This window comes from Cynara cardunculus, assembly GCF_001531365.2.
Source record: "Cynara cardunculus var. scolymus isolate 2C chromosome LG 1, CcrdV1, whole genome shotgun sequence".
NCBI lineage: Eukaryota > Viridiplantae > Streptophyta > Magnoliopsida > Asterales > Asteraceae > Cynara > Cynara cardunculus.
The window spans coordinates 24,508,746-24,530,717 of record NC_037528.1 but is presented as its reverse complement, the minus strand read 5'-3'; the positions used below and the strand labels follow the sequence as shown (position 1 = coordinate 24,530,717).

Here is a 21,972-nt window from a genome sequence, read left to right as displayed (position 1 = left end):
ACGCGCCAGTCTCTAATCTTCAGTTTCAGTCTTCGACGTTTGCTGAAGGATCTTTGGTGTGAGTGTTGTTTTCTTGAAGTATCGTTGTCTCTGAATGAATTACAAAGTGAGTTCTTCAGCGATCACTGAACATGCTTAGTGAATTGATCGCTGGAACTGAAAGTACAGAAACATAAAAATACATCGAAAGGAAAAAAGGGATTATCATCAAATCACTGAGAGAGAGGATCAACATCTATACATGTGTGAAGACTGCCCAAGACTCAGCGAATGCTGAAGAGACCTTCAGGTTATTCCAACATTCAGCGATCAAAAGAAGCTTGTTCAGCACGATTGTTTTTGTCTTGTCCTTATACACACAAAGGACGAACCCATGTCCTTTCTAGAGCATAGTACGGTACGGAGCCGATTAGTTGACTTTACTACCCACCAACTCCATGAAATGATGTCTGCTCATGAATAGGCTTTTGTACTATTCATTGTAGTAAATGACAAGTCTTTCTCTAAAGGTTTGATACGTGTTCAAACCTTAATGCATTGCATTAAATGTGCATTTAATGCAATGAGTATAAATAAATGTGTTCTATCTCCATGCAGAGATACACACTCTAACTCTTGAACCTTAACTTACGTTCATACGTGAAAGAACACACATCTAAGAACACAATACGCTTTTCTTCAAAAGCAAGTTAGAATCCCTTTTTAGTATTCTAAATAGTTCTTACTCAGAAAGAACTTACTTTCTTCTAAGTCTTAAACAACAAATCATTTTTCTTTACTAAGAATTAGTGTGTAACTTAGATTGTTTAGATATGTTATCTTTATCTTATCTTTCCACAAACAATCTTGTAAAATCTGTATTGATCATTCTTTATCATTATATATTTTAAATTTGATAAGTTTTTTGTGTTTGTATTCATCCCACGCCCCCCTTCTACAAACTGTTATAAACATCTTGTAGACCCTAACGAGACCATCAATTATAGATGCACAAAGAAGCCCAAGCCCAAAGCTTGACCCATGTCCGGTCCAAAAAGCCTGGGCATCGTGAATCCGATGCTTGGTTCGGGTCAGGTCTCAAAGCCTGATTACGTTGAAATTTTAGTGGCAGTAAAGCCTGGAAAAAAGGCGATCAAGCCCTTTTTCAACCCCAAATCCTGACCCAGTCCTAAACAAACTAGGTCGTTTTTTTCTCACTGAAAACAAGCTTGGAAGGCCTGGGCCCAAACCTTGGCATCTTTAGTCTGCATCATGTAACAGAGAAAGTAACACTATGCATCAAAGAGAACTCTGGAAGAGGCATCGCATTCAATATATATCTAAACTCTAAAGAAGGTTTTTTATTTACTTTGAGAAGCTGAGGTTTCAGGTTTTTGCAGCAATTCTAGTTTCTTTTGGTGAGCATTTTGAAACCTTATTTTGTTGGCAAAAGCTTGAAATGAAGACAAACTATGTTTACCAATTGATGATATTACATTGTTGATTCTTCGTGATTGTTTGAAGTGAACTCCTGATGCTTGCTGGAACTTGATTGTTAAATGGTACACCAAATGTATTTTACCGAACATGGGACAATGTTTTTTGATTTGTTATGTTTGGTCATGTTCATGATCACATTGCATTAGATGGGTTGCTCTTCCGAGTTGGTTCAATTGGTTTTTCTTTTGGTTAAAAGAATCCCCTTAACTTTAACCATTAAATAGAAAATTTGTTGCCAAATAAACCGTATAATTGGCAAGAAAAAATTGATATTTTTATGATTTTATCATACATGAATAGTCAAATTTGAGAGGCTGTTTGGGAATAAAAATATATTTTTATTCTTGCGGTTTAAATTGAAATGAAAATTTGAATTTGTAGGAGATTGGACCTATACAACTTTGTATCAGTTACTTTACGGTTGGAGTTACTTCTAATGCATTATTGTTCATTGCAATCTTTCTGTATTTAATTCAATTGAACCAGAATGACCGAACCCTCTTGAAAACAAAGGGTTTGATAGTGTTTACCCTTTTTACCGGTGAATATAAGGAGTACTTGCGACTCATGGCGGCCCACATAGACACGGTTCTCATTTGAACTTCCCTCGAGTACATATATACTATTCTTTTTACAAAAGAATGCAAAATCAACCGGCTATAAATACTAACAAAAAACTGATGCCAGTAAATTAATGCATTCCTACCTCTTAAAAGCAGAGATGAAGGAGTAGACTTCCGAATTTGGACAAGCAGGCACTCAATGAGCGGGTCTTCGTCAGAGAAATATGCATCCTCGGATTCATCCCGAAATTAAGGGGAGTGGGGAAGGAACGCGGGAGGTTAAGTTGTACTTTTGGGCCAACCGGCCAAGTAGTAGTGAGCTATAAAACTGTGAAATACATTAGTTTGAACGGTTAAGATCTAATCTCATGATTAATTTAAACGGTTAAGATTCAACCGAGGGTTTACGGACACTATGGTTAATATTATATATAATTCCTTAATTTATGGTAACATTCTTCTTCGTCGGTGTTGTGGGTCCACAATTAGTGCATTGATCGAAATCCAAAGCTAGATTTGTTGCGTTTCTGCTAAGTAACCACCAATCCCTTTGAAATTGAATGAGAAAACAGTGATGATGATCTTTTAACCCCTAATATTTGCTCGGAATTTCTTCACGACTATGGTGAGGTGGGGTGACAACGATCTACGACTTTTGATCAATCGTCCCATGCACTTTCAAATATCATCATCAACTACTTCGGTTATATATGGAATCAAAGAAGAAAGCGTTTGAAGAAAGAAACAACAAGTACGAGGAGAAAGTGAAGATCGTTCCATGGGAAGATTTCCAGCAAGAGCTTGCTCGTCTTTCCAGTCTTTCGTCCGCCCTTGACCAAGCTAATCACAAGAAGTCTTTGATCCAACAGAAGCTTAACTCCCTGTTACAGGTAGGATCGAGATTTTACTACATTTGTTTAATGTTTATTCTGGTTAATGTGAAATAGGATAACTGAAAGGAAATTGATTCGGTATCAAGTAGAGAGGTCATCCGTTACTGATTTTGGAAAATTTGTGACTGGTGGTGGTGTTCTACAATGGCAGTTTGAATTCGTCTAGGATGTGAAAGAACATTAATAATGGGGACTTTGACAGATTTGTTTTCAAATGGAAAATACTTCCTGTCACGGTCTCACTGCTACATTGCTCTTTCAAGTTGATTGGAATTGGTTACATGAGTTGATTAATATTATGAAGAATGATATTGTAGCATTAAATGTGAGAAGATGGAAGTAAAGTCTCTTTTTTCTTCAGAAATTAGGATCACTGAATGTTTGAACTCTAGATATTGGCTTCAATTTCAATATTTCGACTTTTTTGTTGTTGAAGTTTCATTTGTGGAAGAAACATGTGTTAGAACTAGGAAGAAATAATAGTTTTGGTTCATCTTCTTATGTGTGGGTGCAGAGAAATCTATGAGAGAGATGAAAGATAGCACTCGTTTTCGGATTATGCATGTAAAATTCAATAGTATTAAACTTCTGATACATATCTGATATCACATTCGAGTTACTGCATTAGCAAAACTGTTTCCCTGCTTGCTTGTTTTTGCATATAAAGCCAAATACAGTAAGATTTCCATATTATTTCATTTTCTTATTGGGAAAAGGCAACTATGCTCAACTTCACTGCACAGCCATGTAAAATTTTCAGAGTTCATTGTGAAAATGTCTTCATTTTTTAAAAAGTAGAAAACATTCATGGGGTTAATTTACAGATCCTGTGTGCTTTTTGTTGCTTCTACATGTTGCACAATTTTTTTTGCTTTCCATGTTAAGCGTATTCGCTTCAATTACTTAGCCCGCGGATTAGCGGGTTGTCAAATGTTGGGCAGTTAGAAGCAGAATCGTTAAACTGGTCAAACGAGCTAGGTGAAATGTGGGAGAAATTGGAAGCCCGAAAACTGGTAATGGGAAATATGGCAATGAAATCAAAAGTTGTACAAGAGAAAGCTAAGAAGCAGGAGGAGCAGCTTAACTCTAAGATTAGATCTCTTCTAATGGATGGTACTGCTCTTTCTGTAGCTAGAAGGCAATTGCAGGTAATCAACATTGCTATTACTTTCATAGATGTTTATTTATTCCCACAAAGTTGGAGAAAGATGATAATTTCAAGTTGTCAGGGTGCCATGTCTAAAAATTTTATATGTTCTCTTAAATTGCGCTATCCGCAACAAAAGTTGTACATAAGTGACACTTGATACTTTCCTAATCTTGCAAGAGGATTGCTCTATATTCAATCTTATCTGTTTGTAAGTCTCTTGCCTTTAGAAGAGAGCAATTATCTTTCAACCAGATTATGTCCAGAAGAGAGCGTTTTATCTTTAAGATAGAAGCCTTGGCTGTAATATGCTTCCTGTAAAAGAAAAGGCAAGGGTACTTTTTTGTACTGTTGTTGCTTTATTCCTAATTTCCTATCCATATTAGCACATGTTTGGAACCTCCTTGGAAGTTGTTTGGCTGCTATTGAAACATTACAAAGATAACTTCTGTCATTGTTGTTGGTTTGTAGCTAGAAAACTCTTTGCCATGCCCTGTGTGCTTCCACCTTGCACTTGAAATCTTCTTAAAAGACTTAAAAAAACAACTACAAGATAGTCCTACATCTAATATACAACAATTGTTGGACAAAGCACTATTAACAATTGTACCACGATTATCATCCATCATGAAATCACATAAAGCACTGGGTTGAAACTCAAGGACAATGTTGTCCCTAAACCAAATTCTACAGCCAAAGAAAGGATAAGCGAAAATGGCTGATCAGTAATGATGCCAAACTGTAAAATCCGAGTGTTGATCACAGAACAGCATACTAGAAATCTTGATCTAATACAGACAGCATGCTAGAATTAACTTTATTTTGGGTGTTTACTGTTTTCTTTGGTTTAAGAGAAGAAATATGAATCTGTTGTTTGATGCAGGAAGCGCATAAGTCATTGGCTGGAGAAAGAGGGTATGTTCATCTATGGAATTTGCAGAAGTTGTTGAGAATGAGGCAACAACTTTTGGTGTCACAGATCTCACTACTCTATCCTGTGAAGGTGGTGCTTGGACATAGATGTGAGCAAGAACTTGAATCATACACCGGCAGTAGTAGGTTCGGTAATAATTTCTGTCAACTAGGCCCTAAGTATGCTTAAGCCATAACAAGAATGTTAATGATATCTTTTGGATTTCATATGCAACTGTTTTGTCTGTCTGTTTGTATGTTCTGGCAATAAGGTAGCATTTGACACGCAGACATGATTGGACAGGACTGGACAGTACAGGACAGGACAAGAGGGTAGGACCGGACAAAACTGGACGGGACAGAACAAGTGACTGTCTGGTGTTTGGTATGACTAGGATTGGATGGGACAGAACTAGACAAGTTGGCCCCAAAAGTTATTGGATAATTTTAAATATTATATAATAGTTATAATTAGCAAAAATAAAGTAAATAAATCAAAGAATTTAATTTATAAATATTTTTACACAATTTTCATATAAATAAATACACATATATAATGGTACCAAATTTTAATGAAAATTTTGATATAATTGATGGTAGTAGTGGTGGTGGAGGTGGTGTTGGTTGTGGTAGAGGTAGTGGTGGTCGACGATAGTAGTGGCGATGGGTGGTGGTGGTCGGTGGCCGACGGTGGTTATGGAGGTAGAGGCAGTGGGGTTGGTGGACGACGGTTGTGAAGGACGTGAAGATGGTGGATTATGGTGGTGGTGGTGGCGATTGACAATGGTGGAGTAGTTGTGGCCAATATAGTGAAGTAGTGGTGGTGGTGGTGGTGGTTATGGTGGAAGTGAGGTGGCAATGGACGGTGGTGGTCGGTGGTCGACGATGGTTGTGGAGGTCGTGGAGGAGGTTGTTGCAGTAGAGGAGGAGATAGAGGTGGACAACGGTGGTAGTGGCGGTGGCAATGGACGGTGGTGGTTGTAGAGGTGGCAATGGACAGTGGTGGTCGGTGGTGGTTGTAGAGGTGGCAATGGACAGTGGTGGTTGGTGGTCGACGGTGGTTGTGGAAGAGGTTGTTGCGGTAGAGGAGAAGTTGGAGGTGGCCAACAGTGGTAGTGTTGGTTGCAATAGATGGTGCTGGTAGGTGGCCGATGGTGGTTGTAGAGGTGGCAATGGATAGTGGTAGTCGGTGGCCGACGGTGGTTGTGGAGGTGGTAGAGGATGTTGTAGTAAAGGAGGAGTTGGAGGTAGCCAATGGCGGTAGTGGTGCAATGGACGGTGGTGGCTAGTGGTCAACTGTGGTAGAGGTGGTGATGGATGGTGGTTGTGGACGCGGTGGAGGATGTTGTTGTATTGGAAGAGGAGGTGGAAGTGGAGGTGACCGACGGTGAATGCCGGTGGTGGCGACGGCCGAAACTAGCGGTGATGACCATTAAAACAAATATCATATTGAGGTTATATATCAAACTAGGGTAGGTTAGTAATGTTTTAGTTTTTGTCTCATTTTTGTCCCAATAGGTGGAACAAGAAAAAGCCTTTTTTCCCACCTTGTCCCAGTTCTTGTCCCTGTCACATGTCGCGCCAAAAATGGGATAGTGAGTTCTTGTTCTATCCCATGTTGCGCCATAAACGTGGGACAGTGAGTTTTGTCCCGTCCTGTCCTGTCCTGTCATGTCCCATATACCAAATGCAGCCTAAAGGATATATATAACTGGAACGTCATGTTAAGTTATTTTCCAGAGGCCAGTTGCCCACAATACTGAAATAAAATTTTGAAACTGCAGAACATTATACTGGGGATGAATTAACAATTTAGCATGGCTGCATGACCTGCTTTCAGCCATGCACCTATATGCACCTTTAAGAACATGCCCCCCCATGTCAAGATCAAAATTGATTAGGTTAGAGATTAAAAAAGTAGGCATAGTTTAATGACTTTCAATTATGATATTTTATTTTGTGGTTGAACCCTTTGTGCCAGGAATTTTAGTTGATAACCCAGAGTTGTAAGATCCAGGGAGAATCATCAGATACGGTGAGCATAGCCATATTTAAAGTGGAATTACAAGAACATGCTCTTACCTGTATATTACATATTGGTACACTTATCCTATAACTTGTACAATAGTGGTAGTGCGAAATTGTTGTAATGAAACAAAATGAGTGATCCAAGTTTATTTGAGTTAGCGGTAACCTGGAAAGCGTCAATTCATGTTTCACATCTTCGAGTCCAGAGGCACTCATCTTTCAATATCACTATTAGCTATGATAGATTGATAGTTGATAGAAATATTGTTGTTGGAACTGGGAAGGCGAGTGAAGATAGAGGAGAAAGACTGATATTTATTTGAACTCCAGATGTTGGGAGAGTGGGCAATCTTACTCTGAAGAGATTGAAAGTTATGGAAAGATGGGAAGTTGAGTACATTGAAGAGAGTTTCTGGTGAAGTATTCGATTTATAATAGACTTGGGAGTTCAAAACTCTTGAGGCACAATTAAGAAAAAAATTGAAATCATTGAAATTTTAACATAGCCTCAAAAGGATTTGACATCTTTAGAATCCCACAGGAAATAGAACTTTAGCAGTGCTTGATGATGTTTCTAACTCTTAGGAAAGGAAAAAAGGTTTGATTTCTATAGCGTGCTTAGTCCTGTCTGATGGAGTTCTCTTTGGAGTTGATGTATTGCTTATGCTTGTAATGTAGCTAAAACCTTTTTGAATTTATATTGGATGTGTGTGCATATGGGAAAGTTCAAATGAGAACCATAAATTGAGAAACTTGAGACCCAATATTTGCATTGTGTTCATGCATATATACCATCAAAATATGTATATGCCAATTAGTATCTTCATCAATGTACATGTACTATATTTGCAAGTATATGTATATATATAGAGAGAAAGAGAGAGAGGGAGGATCAAATGAGAATAGTACTTGTTTAAAAGAACACGAAAACTGGCGAATCACGTGTGAATTTACACTAACATTACGTACAAAATCACATGTGATTCAGGCGACCTTGGCCAGCGACCTGAAGATGTAGCCACAAGTCACCTGGACACTTCTTTTTTATCATTAATGTAAAATCACATATGATTTTGCACTTGATTTGCCCGTTTTCGTGTTCTTTTATATAGGTAACGTTCTCTTTTGATCCTGCCTATATATATATATATGCATTGGTGCGTATACTCACTGAAATTCATATACGGGGTATTTGGTTTGATGAAATGTTTTTTCGAGGGATTTGGGTTTCATGGAAGGATTTGAAATCTTTGGTGTATTTGGTTTGTAGGATTTGGAATGAAATTGAATTCCCTTCTTTATAGATAATTTATATAAACAAATTATAAATAATTATAAGAATAATACCTATTATTAATTGATTATTACAAAGCAAATGTTTTTAACATATTTTAGAACATTATTACAAAAAAATCCTTTGAAATCCCGTAAAATACCAACTACCCCACAGGATTCTGAATCCAATGTTTGTCAGATTTCAATTCTGGACTTCCCTAAAAACCAAATGTGGAACTGGAATGGAATTCAATTCCAAATCCCGTATACCAAAAGGGCCATATAATGTATATCCAAAATGCATATATTAAAACCATTAAGGACTTCTATAAACATTCAATTGATTGAAAATGTCATGTCTCTGGTTACTGCACTATTTTGGTTCCTTCACTGTAATATAATGTTCCTTTTGCTGTTAGTGTTCATTACTTTGCTCGAATTGTCGTTTGTTAATTGGATGATCTGATTTTGTCTTATTAATTTCTATATTTTTGTTGGTCTGGTAGGGAATCCTTCTCGACTGAAACCCCCGGATGCAGCATCTTTGACGATTTCAGGTCTACATCTCAGTGTTTTTCCTTTTACAAAGATGAATTTTTTCACTGATAAAAAGGAGGTCCTGAGGTCGGCAACTGCTCTCGGTTATGTTGCACATGTTTGTGTTCTTTCTCTCTGCTGCCTTTTGCTATCAACTACTCCCACTGTCTCAAAGTATTTCTAACATTTAACTAGATACATGATTCATTAATGGCTTAAATACTTGATAATGATGACAAAATAGTCGGAATCATGTAATCCAGATTTTCAAAATCATTGAACTTTTGTAATGATTGCATGTGAGGAGAAGTTTTCCAACCGATCTGTGACATCCCAAAATAGAAATTGTTGAAATTATTTTTGGTATGGAGGGACTAAAATTATTTTCTGTCTTAATCTGTACTCAGAAAATATATACGAAAACTGCTAGTGCTGATTTACCAGTAATTTTACTCTAACTTTCACTTATTTGAAATGGATAAAGATTTGATTAGCTTCAATGTGACATAACATCTGCTATTGCCGCAAAAAGACCATTATCCCTATTAGAAGGTCTTTGCAATCCTATCATTAGCTTCATTTATAAGTGAACAAGAAATAGCTGGAATTAGTTGAAGTATTATGTAAAATGATCTCTAGATTACCCTTCAATGCTTGATGATTGTTGAGTGTCCTTTGTGGTCTTCTTGCAGGCTGTTTCACTACTTGCTCTATATCTAGAAATTCCTTTGAGGTACCCAATAAGAGTGGGAGCTTCTCGAACATATATATGTGACTATGCTCCTTCGGTTGAATCTATATCTGAATTGATGTCAACTTTATTACCTTACTCGCCTTCAAAGCCGATGGAATTTCCTCTATTCTTGGAAGGCCAAGACACAACAAGATCAGCTTATGCATGTTTCTTACTTAACAAGGTATTTGCTTCTTAACCATACACCTTTACCTTGTTTTCCTTCAATGTTCTTTAGAAACTATAATGATGCTCCTTAATTGTAGTAATTTGAAGAAGGATGGTATTAAATTGTGAATTAGGACCTTTGAATCTCCTTTTATCAAACCAAAGGATGGCACGCGCCACCCTGCCCGTCAATGCAAAAAGATCGGGAAAAACCTGTCCGACCCATTTATATTTTTATAATTAGTTAAGTATTTATCTAATAATGTATATAAGGGCCTCGGTGGTGTTGCTTTCATATTGGGCAGCTAAATAGTCATTTTGTGGAGTAAATATGGCCATATATTGCAACTCTTGTTTCTACAAGTTCTTTTTATTATTATTCACATGCATTTTAGATTTTCTCATCATTTTCTTGTGGCTTGTGGTTTAGATTTTCACGTGTAGCGGGAAAATTTTGCATCTATTTACCAGATGCCATATATTGATGTTTGATATGTAGTGGGAAAACATTTCGTGTTAATCTTTTAGTTTATATGTGTTACATTTTGTTAAACATAAAGATTTGTTAAACCCAACCGGTTTATAGGGCAACATGGGCAACTTTTGAAGACCACAAAAAGGAGCTCTGTTTTGCAATATTAGGTTTATTGGACAAAGAAATATGAACCGAGCTCGTGAATGATCACCTCTAGAAGTTAGTACGGTTACGTGATCTATCACGAGTCAGTTTTGCCCGAATTTCTGTCTGTGTCCGAGGGTTTATGTCTCATTAACTTGATAGCTTTTGGACTGGTGGTCGTGAAACATTGACGTGTTGGTTTAACTTGATGACACCTCCTGGATCTGTTTGACATGGGTGTGCAGGACTTAGAGCAGCTCTTGAACTTGATTGGCGTGGAGAGTTTAGGGCCGCGTCACGTGCTGGCAAATTTCAGAGAGCTGCTAAATAACATTCTTTCCCCACAATATGTTTATACGTCGTAATATCCACGACTGTAGTTTTTCTACATGACTTTGTCTTCGAGTTTGTTCCATAATATTACATTTTAGCGATACAATGAACACTAAACATCTTATGTAAATATCCTCCATATACATCTTTGGTTTTTGTTTTTTTTTCCCTTTTTTTGGCACCAATAATCTTGATATGACCTGAAAAGATAGGTTTTGGAACCGTTGAGAATCAAGTTCCTATGATGGTGATTGTTTAGGGCTTGATTCAGAAGATCAAGTATGGTGATGTTTGATCACAAGTGAGTTGCACGATTTGCTGTGTAAGAAATTTGAGGGGGATGTTTATCAAAACGCTTATTGGCAAGAGCTATTATTCTTGCTTACGTTATCGGTTTAACATTCTCGGCATCAAAATGAATTGCACACACTTACCAGTGAAGATTCTTGGTCCTTGATATACTCGCCAAATAAGATAAATAACACCCCTTGAGCACTTGATAAACGGCCCTTTTTTCAGCCTCGAGTCACTGGTACTTGCACCACCATGGTGTTCAATGTCAATTTTTTGTTTTTTTTACTTCGAGCCAGGCACCTAGCTAGTTGGATGGTTCACAAAAACCATTTTCGGGCAATTTCTCAGTGGCTGCTGCCCTGAAAGCGGAGATGCTTTGTGGTTATGACGCCTTTTGATTAGGATCGGCAAATCCATTATGATACACCAAGAAAATACGATGAGATTATTAAGAAAAGGTGAGATGTCCGTTGATGATTATATTATTCAAGTAATAAATCCATATTTAATCATTAAAAAGTAGCTCCACGCTAAACACTTGGAATCATCGTAAGACGCAATATGAGGGGGGGTTTTATCTTGTCGAAATCTTCACATGAAAACCACACCAGTGCTTCACAAAAAATGGTTGGTCTTATAAGAACCCAACCTTCACACATCATAGGTATATATTCATTTGTTCTCACCAAAAAAGTGTTGTAATTTAACAAAAGTGATCTATTAAAGTATAAAAAATAAAGGTTTGATGTAGTAATCTGTAACTTTCTGTAGACATTTTTATTGGTATCTAAGAATCTTAAATGCAAGTTGAGGTTTTAATATATGATGCATCGAACAAATCCAACTTATAGGGAGACTCACCTACTCCCACCATATGAAGATCAACAATGTCAACTATGAATATAATAGTATTCCTGTAATCCCTCTTCTAAAATCAACCTCCCCATTCTAACCAAATTCAAATATTATGGACTTCGACGATGTGATTCCCAATCTTCCTATCTACAAAGCTGCAATGAATGATGATTGGGATTCCGTGGAGCACATCTTTGACAATGATCCACAGAAACTCGATGCCAAAGTCACCTCTTGGTGGGAGACACCGCTGCAGATCGCCGTGGGAACCAACTCTTCCCACCGCTTTGTAACCAAACTCGTGGACAGGATTATGGAAACCGATGTTCAGAAGCTGAGGACTAAGAGCTGGTGGGGTAACACTGCCCTTCACTATGCTGCTAAGATTGGGAACACTAGGGCCGCTAGGCTTTTGGTCTCAAAAGATCCAGGCATTGCCCAGATCACTAATACAGATGGACACACAGCCCTGAAACTGGCGGCACGCTATGGTCAACAGGACACTCTGTGGTACTTATTGGAGGTGACTAAGGATGAGGTTGGGGAGGATGGTACCAGTCCATACACCGGAGTTTCTGGTGCTGATCTGATTAGCCTCACCCTAATTGCAGGTTTATGTGGTTAGTACATACTTGTATGCTTATCTGTGGTCCATTTTTGAGCTTTCTAGGTATGTTTCTTTTTCTTTTTGCAAGCAAGGGGTGTTCTTGGAAACAGCCTCATTCTCTTGAGACAGAAGTAAAGTCTGCGTACATCTTACCTCCCAAGACCTTACCTTGGATGGGATATAGTTTGTTCAGTATTGATTTGGATTGCACACTCGTATGCATTTACTCACAATATATATATATATATATATATATATAATTCTTATGAAACCGACCCTAATGCGGTATTCTAATTCTACACCTATTTCCTTGACCTGTAGATGTAGCCCTGTATCTAGTCAAAAAGCACCCGAATTTGGTTACTCAGAAAGATGGGAACGGGCAGACTGCCTTGCAAGTCTTGGCTACAAAACCGGATGTTTTTCCTAGCGGCAGCCAGCTAGGGCCCTTGCAGCATCTCATTTACTCCTGTAGGGTCTCTATTTTTACATATGTTTTGAAACTATCGACATTGAAGGCATTTAGTCCATGTTTGGCAAACTAACTGATGAGTTGGTTGGTGGCTGAAAAGCTAGCTCTATTGGCTAATAAGCTACCTATTAGTTGATAAGCTGGTTAAGGGACTAATTGTTCGGTAAAAGAATTGCTTATAAGCTAGGAGGCAATTAAAATTACATAGAACATGTTAAGAAAAAATTCGAATAAAACCCCTGGAACTTATTGAATCGCTAATTGAAGTAGTATTTCAAAAGGATAGCTTATGGCTAACCTAGAGGGGCTTTTTTCAATATGTTCATAAATAAGCTAGCTTATGGTTGCCAAACATGGCCTTAAATCTGAAAGTTGTTTTGGTTCTTGTGGACAAGGAAGGTATTACTGTGAATCTTGAAGAAGCATCAGACTACTACCCTGTAAAAATGGACAAAGATACGTGGAGGATGACCACCAAAAAGGTCGAGTCTAGTTTCAGATTGTTCGTCTCAAAGCTGATCCTGCTCGTAGCTCCATGTGCCAAAGATATTTACAGTATGAAACAAAAGCATTTCCATACACAAAAACTTGTAAAACGAATGTGTTCCATTGTCATGGACAAAAGCAGCCATAGTATAGCCTGGGATGTACTAGGAACTGCAGTGTCTACGGCTGTAAAACATGGGATCCACGAACTTATAAAAGTGTGTGTTCAAACTTACCCAGATATAGTTTGGTACAATGATGGAGGGTTCTACTTGTTCATTGCAGCAATAAGATATCGTCAAGAAAAAGTGTTCAACCTTGTGTATCGAATGACAGGGCATAAGGTATTTGCAGCAACAGAGAACCCTGATGAAGACAACCCGTTGCATATAGCTGGGAGGCTGTCACCTCTCCACCGACTCAAGACTGTCACTGGGCCAGCTTTGCAACTGCAAAGGGAGCTTCAGTGGTTCAAGGTGATCATGCTTTTTGACAATAAACCTATCTATTATTTTCCTCGATGATCACCAGTTCAAGTCGCCTCAGGGTTCCTTGAGGGTTGGTTTGACTGTTAACTTCAGGTCCCCATGGGATTTGTTGACGATAAACCGTCTATCTTTTTCCCCAACGGTCACCGGTCCAAGTCCCATCAAGGTCACTGGAGGGGTTGTCTGACTGCTAACTTCAGGACCCCATGGGTTTTGTCGACAATAAGCCTATCTATTTTTTTCCCGATGGCCATCGGTTGATGTCCCCTCAGGATGACTGGAAGGTTTGACTGGCTATTAACTTCAGGGCACCACGGGGTTTGGATAATAAACCTATCTAGTTACTCACTAAGGTACCAAAGCTAGTCAATATTGAATTCTTTAGGCATTACTCGTGATAACAGATGCTAATGTTCTTGCAGGAAGTGGAAAAGCATGTGGAGCCTTCATATAAAGAAGCTTTAAATAAAGATCAGAAGACACCAAGAATGGTATTTACTGAAGCACACAAGGACTTACTTGAAGAAGGAGAAACATGGATGAAAGAAATGTCATCATCGTCTACGGTCGTGGGTGCACTCGTGGTCACAATGGCATTTGCTGCAGCCTTTACAGCCCCAGGAGGTAACACCATTACCGGGTCACCCTTGTTCCTAAATGATGGAATCTTTCTCCTTTTTATCGTGTCGGATGCCATTGCGTTATTCTCTTCCACGACGTCTGTGCTGATGTTCTTAGCGATACTTACTTCACGCTACGCAGAAGAAGATTTTTTCTACGCTTTACCTAAAAGAATGATGATTGCGCTCGTGTCTCTTTTCTTGTCACTCGCTGCCACAATGACGGCATTTAGCGCGACACTTGCACTGGTACTCCGTGATCGAATATCATGGATAGCTGCACCAGTTATATTGATGGCATCTGTTCCTGTAACCTTGTTTGCTATGCTCCAGTTCCCCTTGCTTGTCGAGCTAGTCTATTCCACATACGGACAAAACATTTTTCATAAAGAAAACAATGTATTGCTTCATTAGATCCTTATTCGAACATAAGTGGACCTAGATAACTTTGTATCCAAGTTGGGATCAAGCACAAATGCCATTTCAGGACTCTCCAAGTAATGAACAATATAATCTAATATAAATGATCTGCTATTAAGGGAGGTTACATACCCATTATATGGAGTTGAGAACAAACAGAGGTGTAATTAAAACAAATAAAAAGAGCATAAGTTGCATACACCCCTGTGAAACAAAGCACATAGTCAAGTATGATTCTCATAACTCTATCACCTGCCTCTACCATCATCATAAAACAAGCCTCAAGCTGGTAATTGGAGTTTTACATTGTTCTTCCAGCTGTATTTATAGAAAGAAAAACAAGCATTTCAGACTTATGTCCAAATGTCATCAAAAAGCTTCAAATTAACTGGCTAACTAAGAGTTTTTACCTTTCAAAGTAGTAGTAGAAGAAATCAGCATAAAGCAGAGTCTGGACTAGGCCTGCTATCCAAGCTGCAAGACCAATAGCAATATATGTTATGAAGGCAACCCTTATGCTAATGATTTTTTAGGTAATATATTCAAATTGTTTATGAAAATTTATAAATGTTTGAGGTAACATAAAGGTTGGTTTGGTACACAGGCAGGACTGGACAAGTGAGAGTGAGTAGGCGGGTGAAACCGTGAAAGTATTGTAAAAGGTTTTAGGGTTTTAATTTGATATGGGTAATTTAGTAATTTATCAACCTTGTCTCATCTCCCTGATTTTTGTTCCACCTATTTTGTTTTTTTCCCCGTCCCACTGAGTCCCGTCCTGTCCCAATCTAATGTCAAGCCAAACATGGGACATGTGTTTGTGCAGTCATGTCCTGTCGCACCTACCAAACGCACCCTAAAGGCAAAAGCATTGAAAAATAGGCAAGGTCATTCCTTTCTGAATGAAAAGTCACTGGTTCGCCTCATTGAAATAACATCTCTGAGAACTGCAAATGAAATACTTCGTACAAATACTTCCCTCCCAAACCTTCACAAACTAAGGTGCCTTGTGCACCATGTTGCCCTTTTTCCAGTGAAACATGTAATTGTAACACCCCGTATTGAAAAGGGTGCTAGCATGATTATAATTGTATGGATGAGTAAGAAATAATTTTTGCTTCACTTTTTTCATTGGAAATATTAGGAGAAAAAAAAACATACTGATCCAATGGACAAAATGAGGCTCGGTGAAGTAACGATAGATCCAGTTCAAAATATACAATGCCCGGTACGCTCTGCACAAGAAAACCAAAGGCATTTAATCTTTATTGTCATATCAAATACCACTAATACAAGAGTAGAAAAGTGCATTACCCAAGAAGAAATACATATTGGCCTGTCAAGTTGTCGATATTTCTTGTTCTTTGCAGCAAGACCAGCTGAGGAAGTATCGCGACGGCTTCCAAGTACAAGGAGAATGCCCACATTACCTGTTCAAATATAAGGAAACATCACTCTGTTTTCTACAATGGCCAGGTGAAGAGAATTCAAACACGATTCAATATCTGATGCTTGAATGAAAAAACATGCATACCTCTCTGAAAGTGAACTTCTCATGAATAACTAAAGCTAAAAGCAAACAAGGAAGCACAAGAAAATAATGTCGAAAGGTATCTTGATCTTTATCATAGGATCTACGGACAATCTTGTGGCGCCTTATGTACCATACGATAGAGAAAGAACTTCCCAGAAATATTAACTTCATGACAGTATTGTATAGTGAAATGAAGTCTGTGAATATATCCAGGTAGCGAGTAGCAAAAACCAGTGCGTAGAGCTCCTGAGTCTTCAGTGAAACCCCTGCATGCAACATGAACGAAAAGGATCAAACAGATGTCAAGATGTTAATGCTACAAATAATCCCTTGTCGGGCCAGATTCTGTTTTGAAATTTCGGCCAGATGGTAGAATCTCACATTTCTAAACACGTAGATTCGAACCAACTTACCTTCCTTGGAAGGTATGATAATCATAGAAATCATGTAATAACACTACTGGTTTGTTGGTGACAAATTCCAAAAAGTCCTTCATATCTGAAGGTGTGTTAAGCAAGCTGACCCCCTTAAAATGCCATTACTTAATAAGGATTTGTTATGCGTGCATGCTTATCTCTAGGTTTTACCATCCATCCGATGAGCACAAAATCATGCTGGGTTGCAAACAGTTGTAGTTTTCCTAAACATAATTTGTTCCAATGCGTATTTTACTAGACAAAAAGTATATTGCATTTAAATGGATGTTGCAGATAGATTAAAAGATCATGCAGAGTAAGGGAGACTGCAAAAGTCCAACCAAACAAAACAATTGGCTTTGACTATGGGACAAAACAAGTTCCCCTTCTTATGTAAGCATAGGACAAACATCTTCACCTTGGCTCATATTTTAAGCACATAAATATGCAACCGAAATGTCATTACTCACTCTCAATTTTGTCTCATAAGTTGCTGCGTATACATACTCAAACAAAGGGCTTGTAATAACTGAAGTTGTTTTCTAACGAGTAACAAAAATGCTAAAGCAAATTCACAATTCACTTTGCCCACCTCTAAAACTTACTAAAAGAAGTTATATTCAGGTTCACCTTCATATCAGCGTGCAACCAATGAACATACGTCACCAGCGTTTTCACATTTTTCACTTACTATGGTGTGTGCCCAGTGTAAACGTATGGTTCTAGTAACTCATCTCCCTATAAAAAGCTTCTAGATTAACCAGGTATTTGCATTACAACATACGGAACAAACTATAGACTAGCAATGAAGCAATGCAGGGCGTAACAAAACCTCAAAAAGGGAAACAAATCGTCACTAAAAGATGGAAGCAAGTCTCCTTGTAATATCAATAATTAACGTCCGCATAGTGATTAGCATCCAACAAACTTGACCTAACAAAAAAGAAACATAGAATCTCGTATGCTTAATTCTCAGAACAAGGGTTATGGACATTATACTATAATGACCTATTACTACTAAGAGTACTGTCAGCGTTGATAAGAAAAAAAGGGGTTAATCCTTGTAAAAACTATGACCTAGAGTTACGCATCCTACCCTTCTGAAATACATAATGTTTCTCCAACATACCGATTGCAATTTGCCCTAAATTATCAACCTCATATGCTAAACTCGCACAAAAATGAAAATGAAATCTCAACTGGATACATAAGTAGATAAGAACCACTGCATTTTATAACACAGATGGAGAGGGTGGTTGTGCTGAATCATCCCACAAATCTGCCTCAAGGACAAAACTACCAGAATCAACCTTCAAACCACAATTAAATCGAGAAAATTCAGTTCAATTTTTCAAAAATCAAAACATACATGAACAGATGACCACAGATTAAGCTCGCAACCCATTAACGAGCAATCTGAAAACAAGCACATCTCAAAACCTACTGATGTTATCATGAATCCTCTCCAATTTAACCAAAAAATCGCATTTTGCGGAAACCATAAAGTTAAAAAAAATCCTCAAATTTCGTAAATAAATCTGCAAAAGACGGCAGATGGTAAATGGGGATAAAGTAAGGGTACCAGCGCAGGATTTGATGGTATGTATCTTTAGGAGCAAGACGAGGACGCTGGCCAGATGGGTCATATCCCCTGCAAGTCTAAATATATTCATCCTTCCTCTGTGTGAACTAAGAATCAATAAACCCTTTGAGTGTATGAATGAAGAAGATTGAAATTGGTGAAAAACTGGAACAGATCTGCCTGGAAATTATGTTTTTACAAACAGATCTCTCCTAATCCTACTGATCCAAGAACACAAAATCAGATCCCCCTCTCTGTACGCCCTTTCTCTTTCAAATGTAACCCCCCACCGACTTCCTGCTGGTAATCAATAGTCCAATTGGGAGAACTATAAGACGGGTCGGATTGGTATTTTGGATTTGATTTTTTGAGGGTCGGTTATTTAATATTTATTACATAAAGTTTTGAGTAAAGTTCAATTTTTGAACCCTAATATTTAATTTTAATGGTTTTTGTCCTTCAATTTTATTTTAATATATTTATCCCTTGCGGTTGACACTTTGCAACATTTTTCGTCCCTCCTATTAAAGGGCGTTAACTTTTTTCCTTAAATCCAGTTTAATGAGGGGTATTTTAATCATTTTACTCATTTCTTCCTTTTTTGTTTTTACAAAAACTATCAAATTTTAGGGACTTGTCGTCGGACTCCATCACCGAAGAAGTGAGGTGGAGGCAAGCACCATCTCATTCTCCTCGTTGGACCTGTCATCATACGCCATCACCGGAGGATTAGGATAAAGGCAGCCACTGTGTCCTTCTCTACTCGTTTCTCCGCCACCATCATCCCATCCCTAAAATCTAAAAACTAAATCTAAACCACAAGAACCAAATCTCGATCCATAGAGCATGTATTGGTTTGAAAGTTCATTTTCGTTTCATCATCCCTAAAATCTGAGAAAATCTAATCTAAACCACACGAACCAAACATAAATATAGGGCTTCAAGGAGGAGAATGAGCCATAACTCTATGTCATCACCATCCTTTTTGCCACTAATGTTCCCCATTTGGGAATGGAGATGAAATGGAGGAATGAGGATAGGATCTGGCTTTGAAAAGGTGAAGCCATGAAGGAGGCAATGGCAGGTGATGACCAATGGTGAAGGTGTGAAGGGAAGAAGAGAATAAGGGGTTGGCCTGTAGTGGGGGGTGGAAGGGACGAAAATGATTTCGTCCGTGTATATATAGGACCTGGTTTAAAAGTTAACCAAGTTTATTGTGTTAACTTTGTTAACCAATCTTGCCCGTTGATTCTTACAATAAACGGTTGTGATTTATCATATTAAAATTTTATTTTTTTCAATTTACAATTTCACAAACATATGTGAACTAAGTGGAAAATGGTATTTGTGTAATTATTATTTTTATGTAACTCCCATATCATTAATTGAGAGTTACAAAATCAAAAAATCTCATGATTTTTGTTAATTTATTTTTGTTAATGTAAGAACCATATGAACACACACACACACACACACACATATATATATATATATATATAAACCATTGTATCAAATACGAACAAAAATTGACATATATATAAACTTGGATTTCATGAAATTTATGAACACAATATTAACATAATAAGAATAGTTGTTACACGAAAAGAAATAAATAAATAAACAGATATGAACACAATATGTACAGCTTGTGAACAATAGTTCATTCATTATGAATACAATATGAACAGTTTGTGAACAATAGTTCCTTCATTATGAACACATTCAGGAGTGAGTCAATGTTGAAATATGCAACTAGTGTACATATGAACACAATATGAACACTTATGAACATTAGTTCCTTCATTATGAACACATTCAGGAGCGAGTCAATGTTGAGATATGTAGCTAGTGTACAATGAACACAATATGAACACTTATGAACGTTAGTTCCTTCATTATGAACACATTCAGGAGCGAATTAGTGTTGAGATATGTAGCTAGTGTACAATGAACACAATATGAACAGTTTGTAAACAATAGTTCATTCATTATGAACACATTCAGGAGCAAGCCAATATTGAGATATGCAGCTAGTGTACATATAAACACAATATAAACACTTGTGAACAATAGTTTCTTCATTATGAACAATGGGTTTATCCATAATAGCTTGAACGATACCGAAAACTTTACTATCGAGTCTCCTCTACCAATCATAAATTCAAAAATATTATAGATAGAAAAATCAATATTGTAAAAAAAACAAAATCAATAATAAATTAACAAAAACCATGAGATCTTTTTATTTTGTAACTCCCAATTAATGATATGGGAGTTACATAAAAAAGAAAATTACATATTTATTCTTGTTATTAAATTATAACATGAATATGAACCTATATATAAGATAGATTGTCACTGGTTGAAAATGGTTAACAAAGCTCTCTCTCTATCTAAGTTTATTGTGTTAACTTTGTTAATCATTTTCAACCAATGACAATCCATCTTATATATAGGTTCATATTCATCTTATAATTTAATGACAAGAGTAAGTATGTAATTTTAATTTTTATGTAACTCCCATATCATTAATTGGGAGTTACAAAATCATAAAATTTCATGATTTGTGTTAACTTATTATTAATCTTATTAATTTTTTTTAATATTGATTTTCTATCTCTAATGTTTATGAATTTGTGATTGCTGGAGGAGACCTGGTAGTAAAGTTTTCGGCATCGTTTAAATTGACATATATGAAAAATGATGAACATGTGTGACCATATGAACACAAATTCACATATGAGAACATTTTTACAACCATATAAACACAACTCGACATATATGAACCATTGTATCAATTACGAACACAAATTGACATATATGAACACTTGTGTCAATTACGAAAACATATTGACCTATATGTACAGTTGGTATAAATATGAACATATATTGACCCAAATGAACATACGAAAAATGATGAACATGTGTGACCATATGAACACAAATTCACATATACAAACATTCGTACAACCATATGAACACAACTCGACATATATGAACCCTTATGTCAATTACGAACACAAATTGACATATATGAACCCTTGTGTCAAATACAAACACAGATTGACATATATGCATACTTGTGTCACTTACGACTTTTTTCCATATACACATCTGTTCACACATGAACAATTCCCATAAATATCGAATACTTATTCACATATGAACCATTAACAAAAAAAAATGTAGAAAAATCTGGTGGTGGGGATCTTGTTGTTGGTTTTGATTCGATGACGAGATTAATCTCGGATAGTTACATTGTTATTAATGGGCAATTAGAAAACATCTCATTGACATTAATGAGCGGTTACAAAACATCTCATTGTCATTAATGGACAACTAAAATCTTTTCTCAAAATACCCCTTGAAAATTTTGTTCACTTATGTTACCTTGTCTATGTGTGCAATTATTTACATTTTATATCATGAATTATCTTAGCCACAAATTTCAATCTGGGTTAACAAATAAAGTAAACACAACAATTTGGGTTAACAAATGAACTTGTCCCCCCTC

At 37.1% G+C, this 21,972-nt stretch overlaps 3 protein-coding genes across 3 annotated transcripts; 2 read left to right on the top strand and 1 right to left on the bottom strand.

The window, feature by feature from the left end:
- The first annotated feature begins 2,572 nt into the window (after nucleotides 1–2,572).
- LOC112522982 (UV radiation resistance-associated gene protein-like) lies at nucleotides 2,573–11,043 on the top strand. Its single transcript, XM_025132366.1, has 6 exons — nucleotides 2,573–2,932; nucleotides 3,877–4,083; nucleotides 4,966–5,146; nucleotides 8,804–8,952; nucleotides 9,527–9,751; nucleotides 10,600–11,043. Exons 1-6 carry the CDS (start codon nucleotides 2,753–2,755, stop codon nucleotides 10,717–10,719), a joined length of 1,062 nt encoding a protein of 353 aa, XP_024988134.1. The 5' UTR covers nucleotides 2,573–2,752; the 3' UTR covers nucleotides 10,720–11,043.
- A 597-nt stretch (nucleotides 11,044–11,640) lies between these two features.
- On the top strand, nucleotides 11,641–14,936 carry LOC112512453. Its single transcript, XM_025118426.1, has 5 exons — nucleotides 11,641–12,456; nucleotides 12,765–12,914; nucleotides 13,315–13,355; nucleotides 13,404–13,877; nucleotides 14,312–14,936. The coding sequence occupies exons 1-5, from the start codon at nucleotides 11,949–11,951 to the stop codon at nucleotides 14,921–14,923; spliced, it is 1,785 nt and encodes a 594-aa protein (XP_024974194.1). The 5' UTR covers nucleotides 11,641–11,948; the 3' UTR covers nucleotides 14,924–14,936.
- Nucleotides 14,937–15,007: 71 nt separating this feature from the next.
- LOC112512445 (ER lumen protein-retaining receptor) lies at nucleotides 15,008–18,819 on the bottom strand. Its single transcript, XM_025118414.1, has 6 exons — nucleotides 18,459–18,819; nucleotides 16,461–16,726; nucleotides 16,241–16,356; nucleotides 16,088–16,161; nucleotides 15,340–15,403; nucleotides 15,008–15,247 (listed from the first exon to the last, which is right to left on the bottom strand). Exons 1-6 carry the CDS (start codon nucleotides 18,547–18,549, stop codon nucleotides 15,211–15,213), a joined length of 648 nt encoding a protein of 215 aa, XP_024974182.1. The 5' UTR covers nucleotides 18,550–18,819; the 3' UTR covers nucleotides 15,008–15,210.
- Between the last annotated feature and the right edge of the window lie 3,153 nt (nucleotides 18,820–21,972).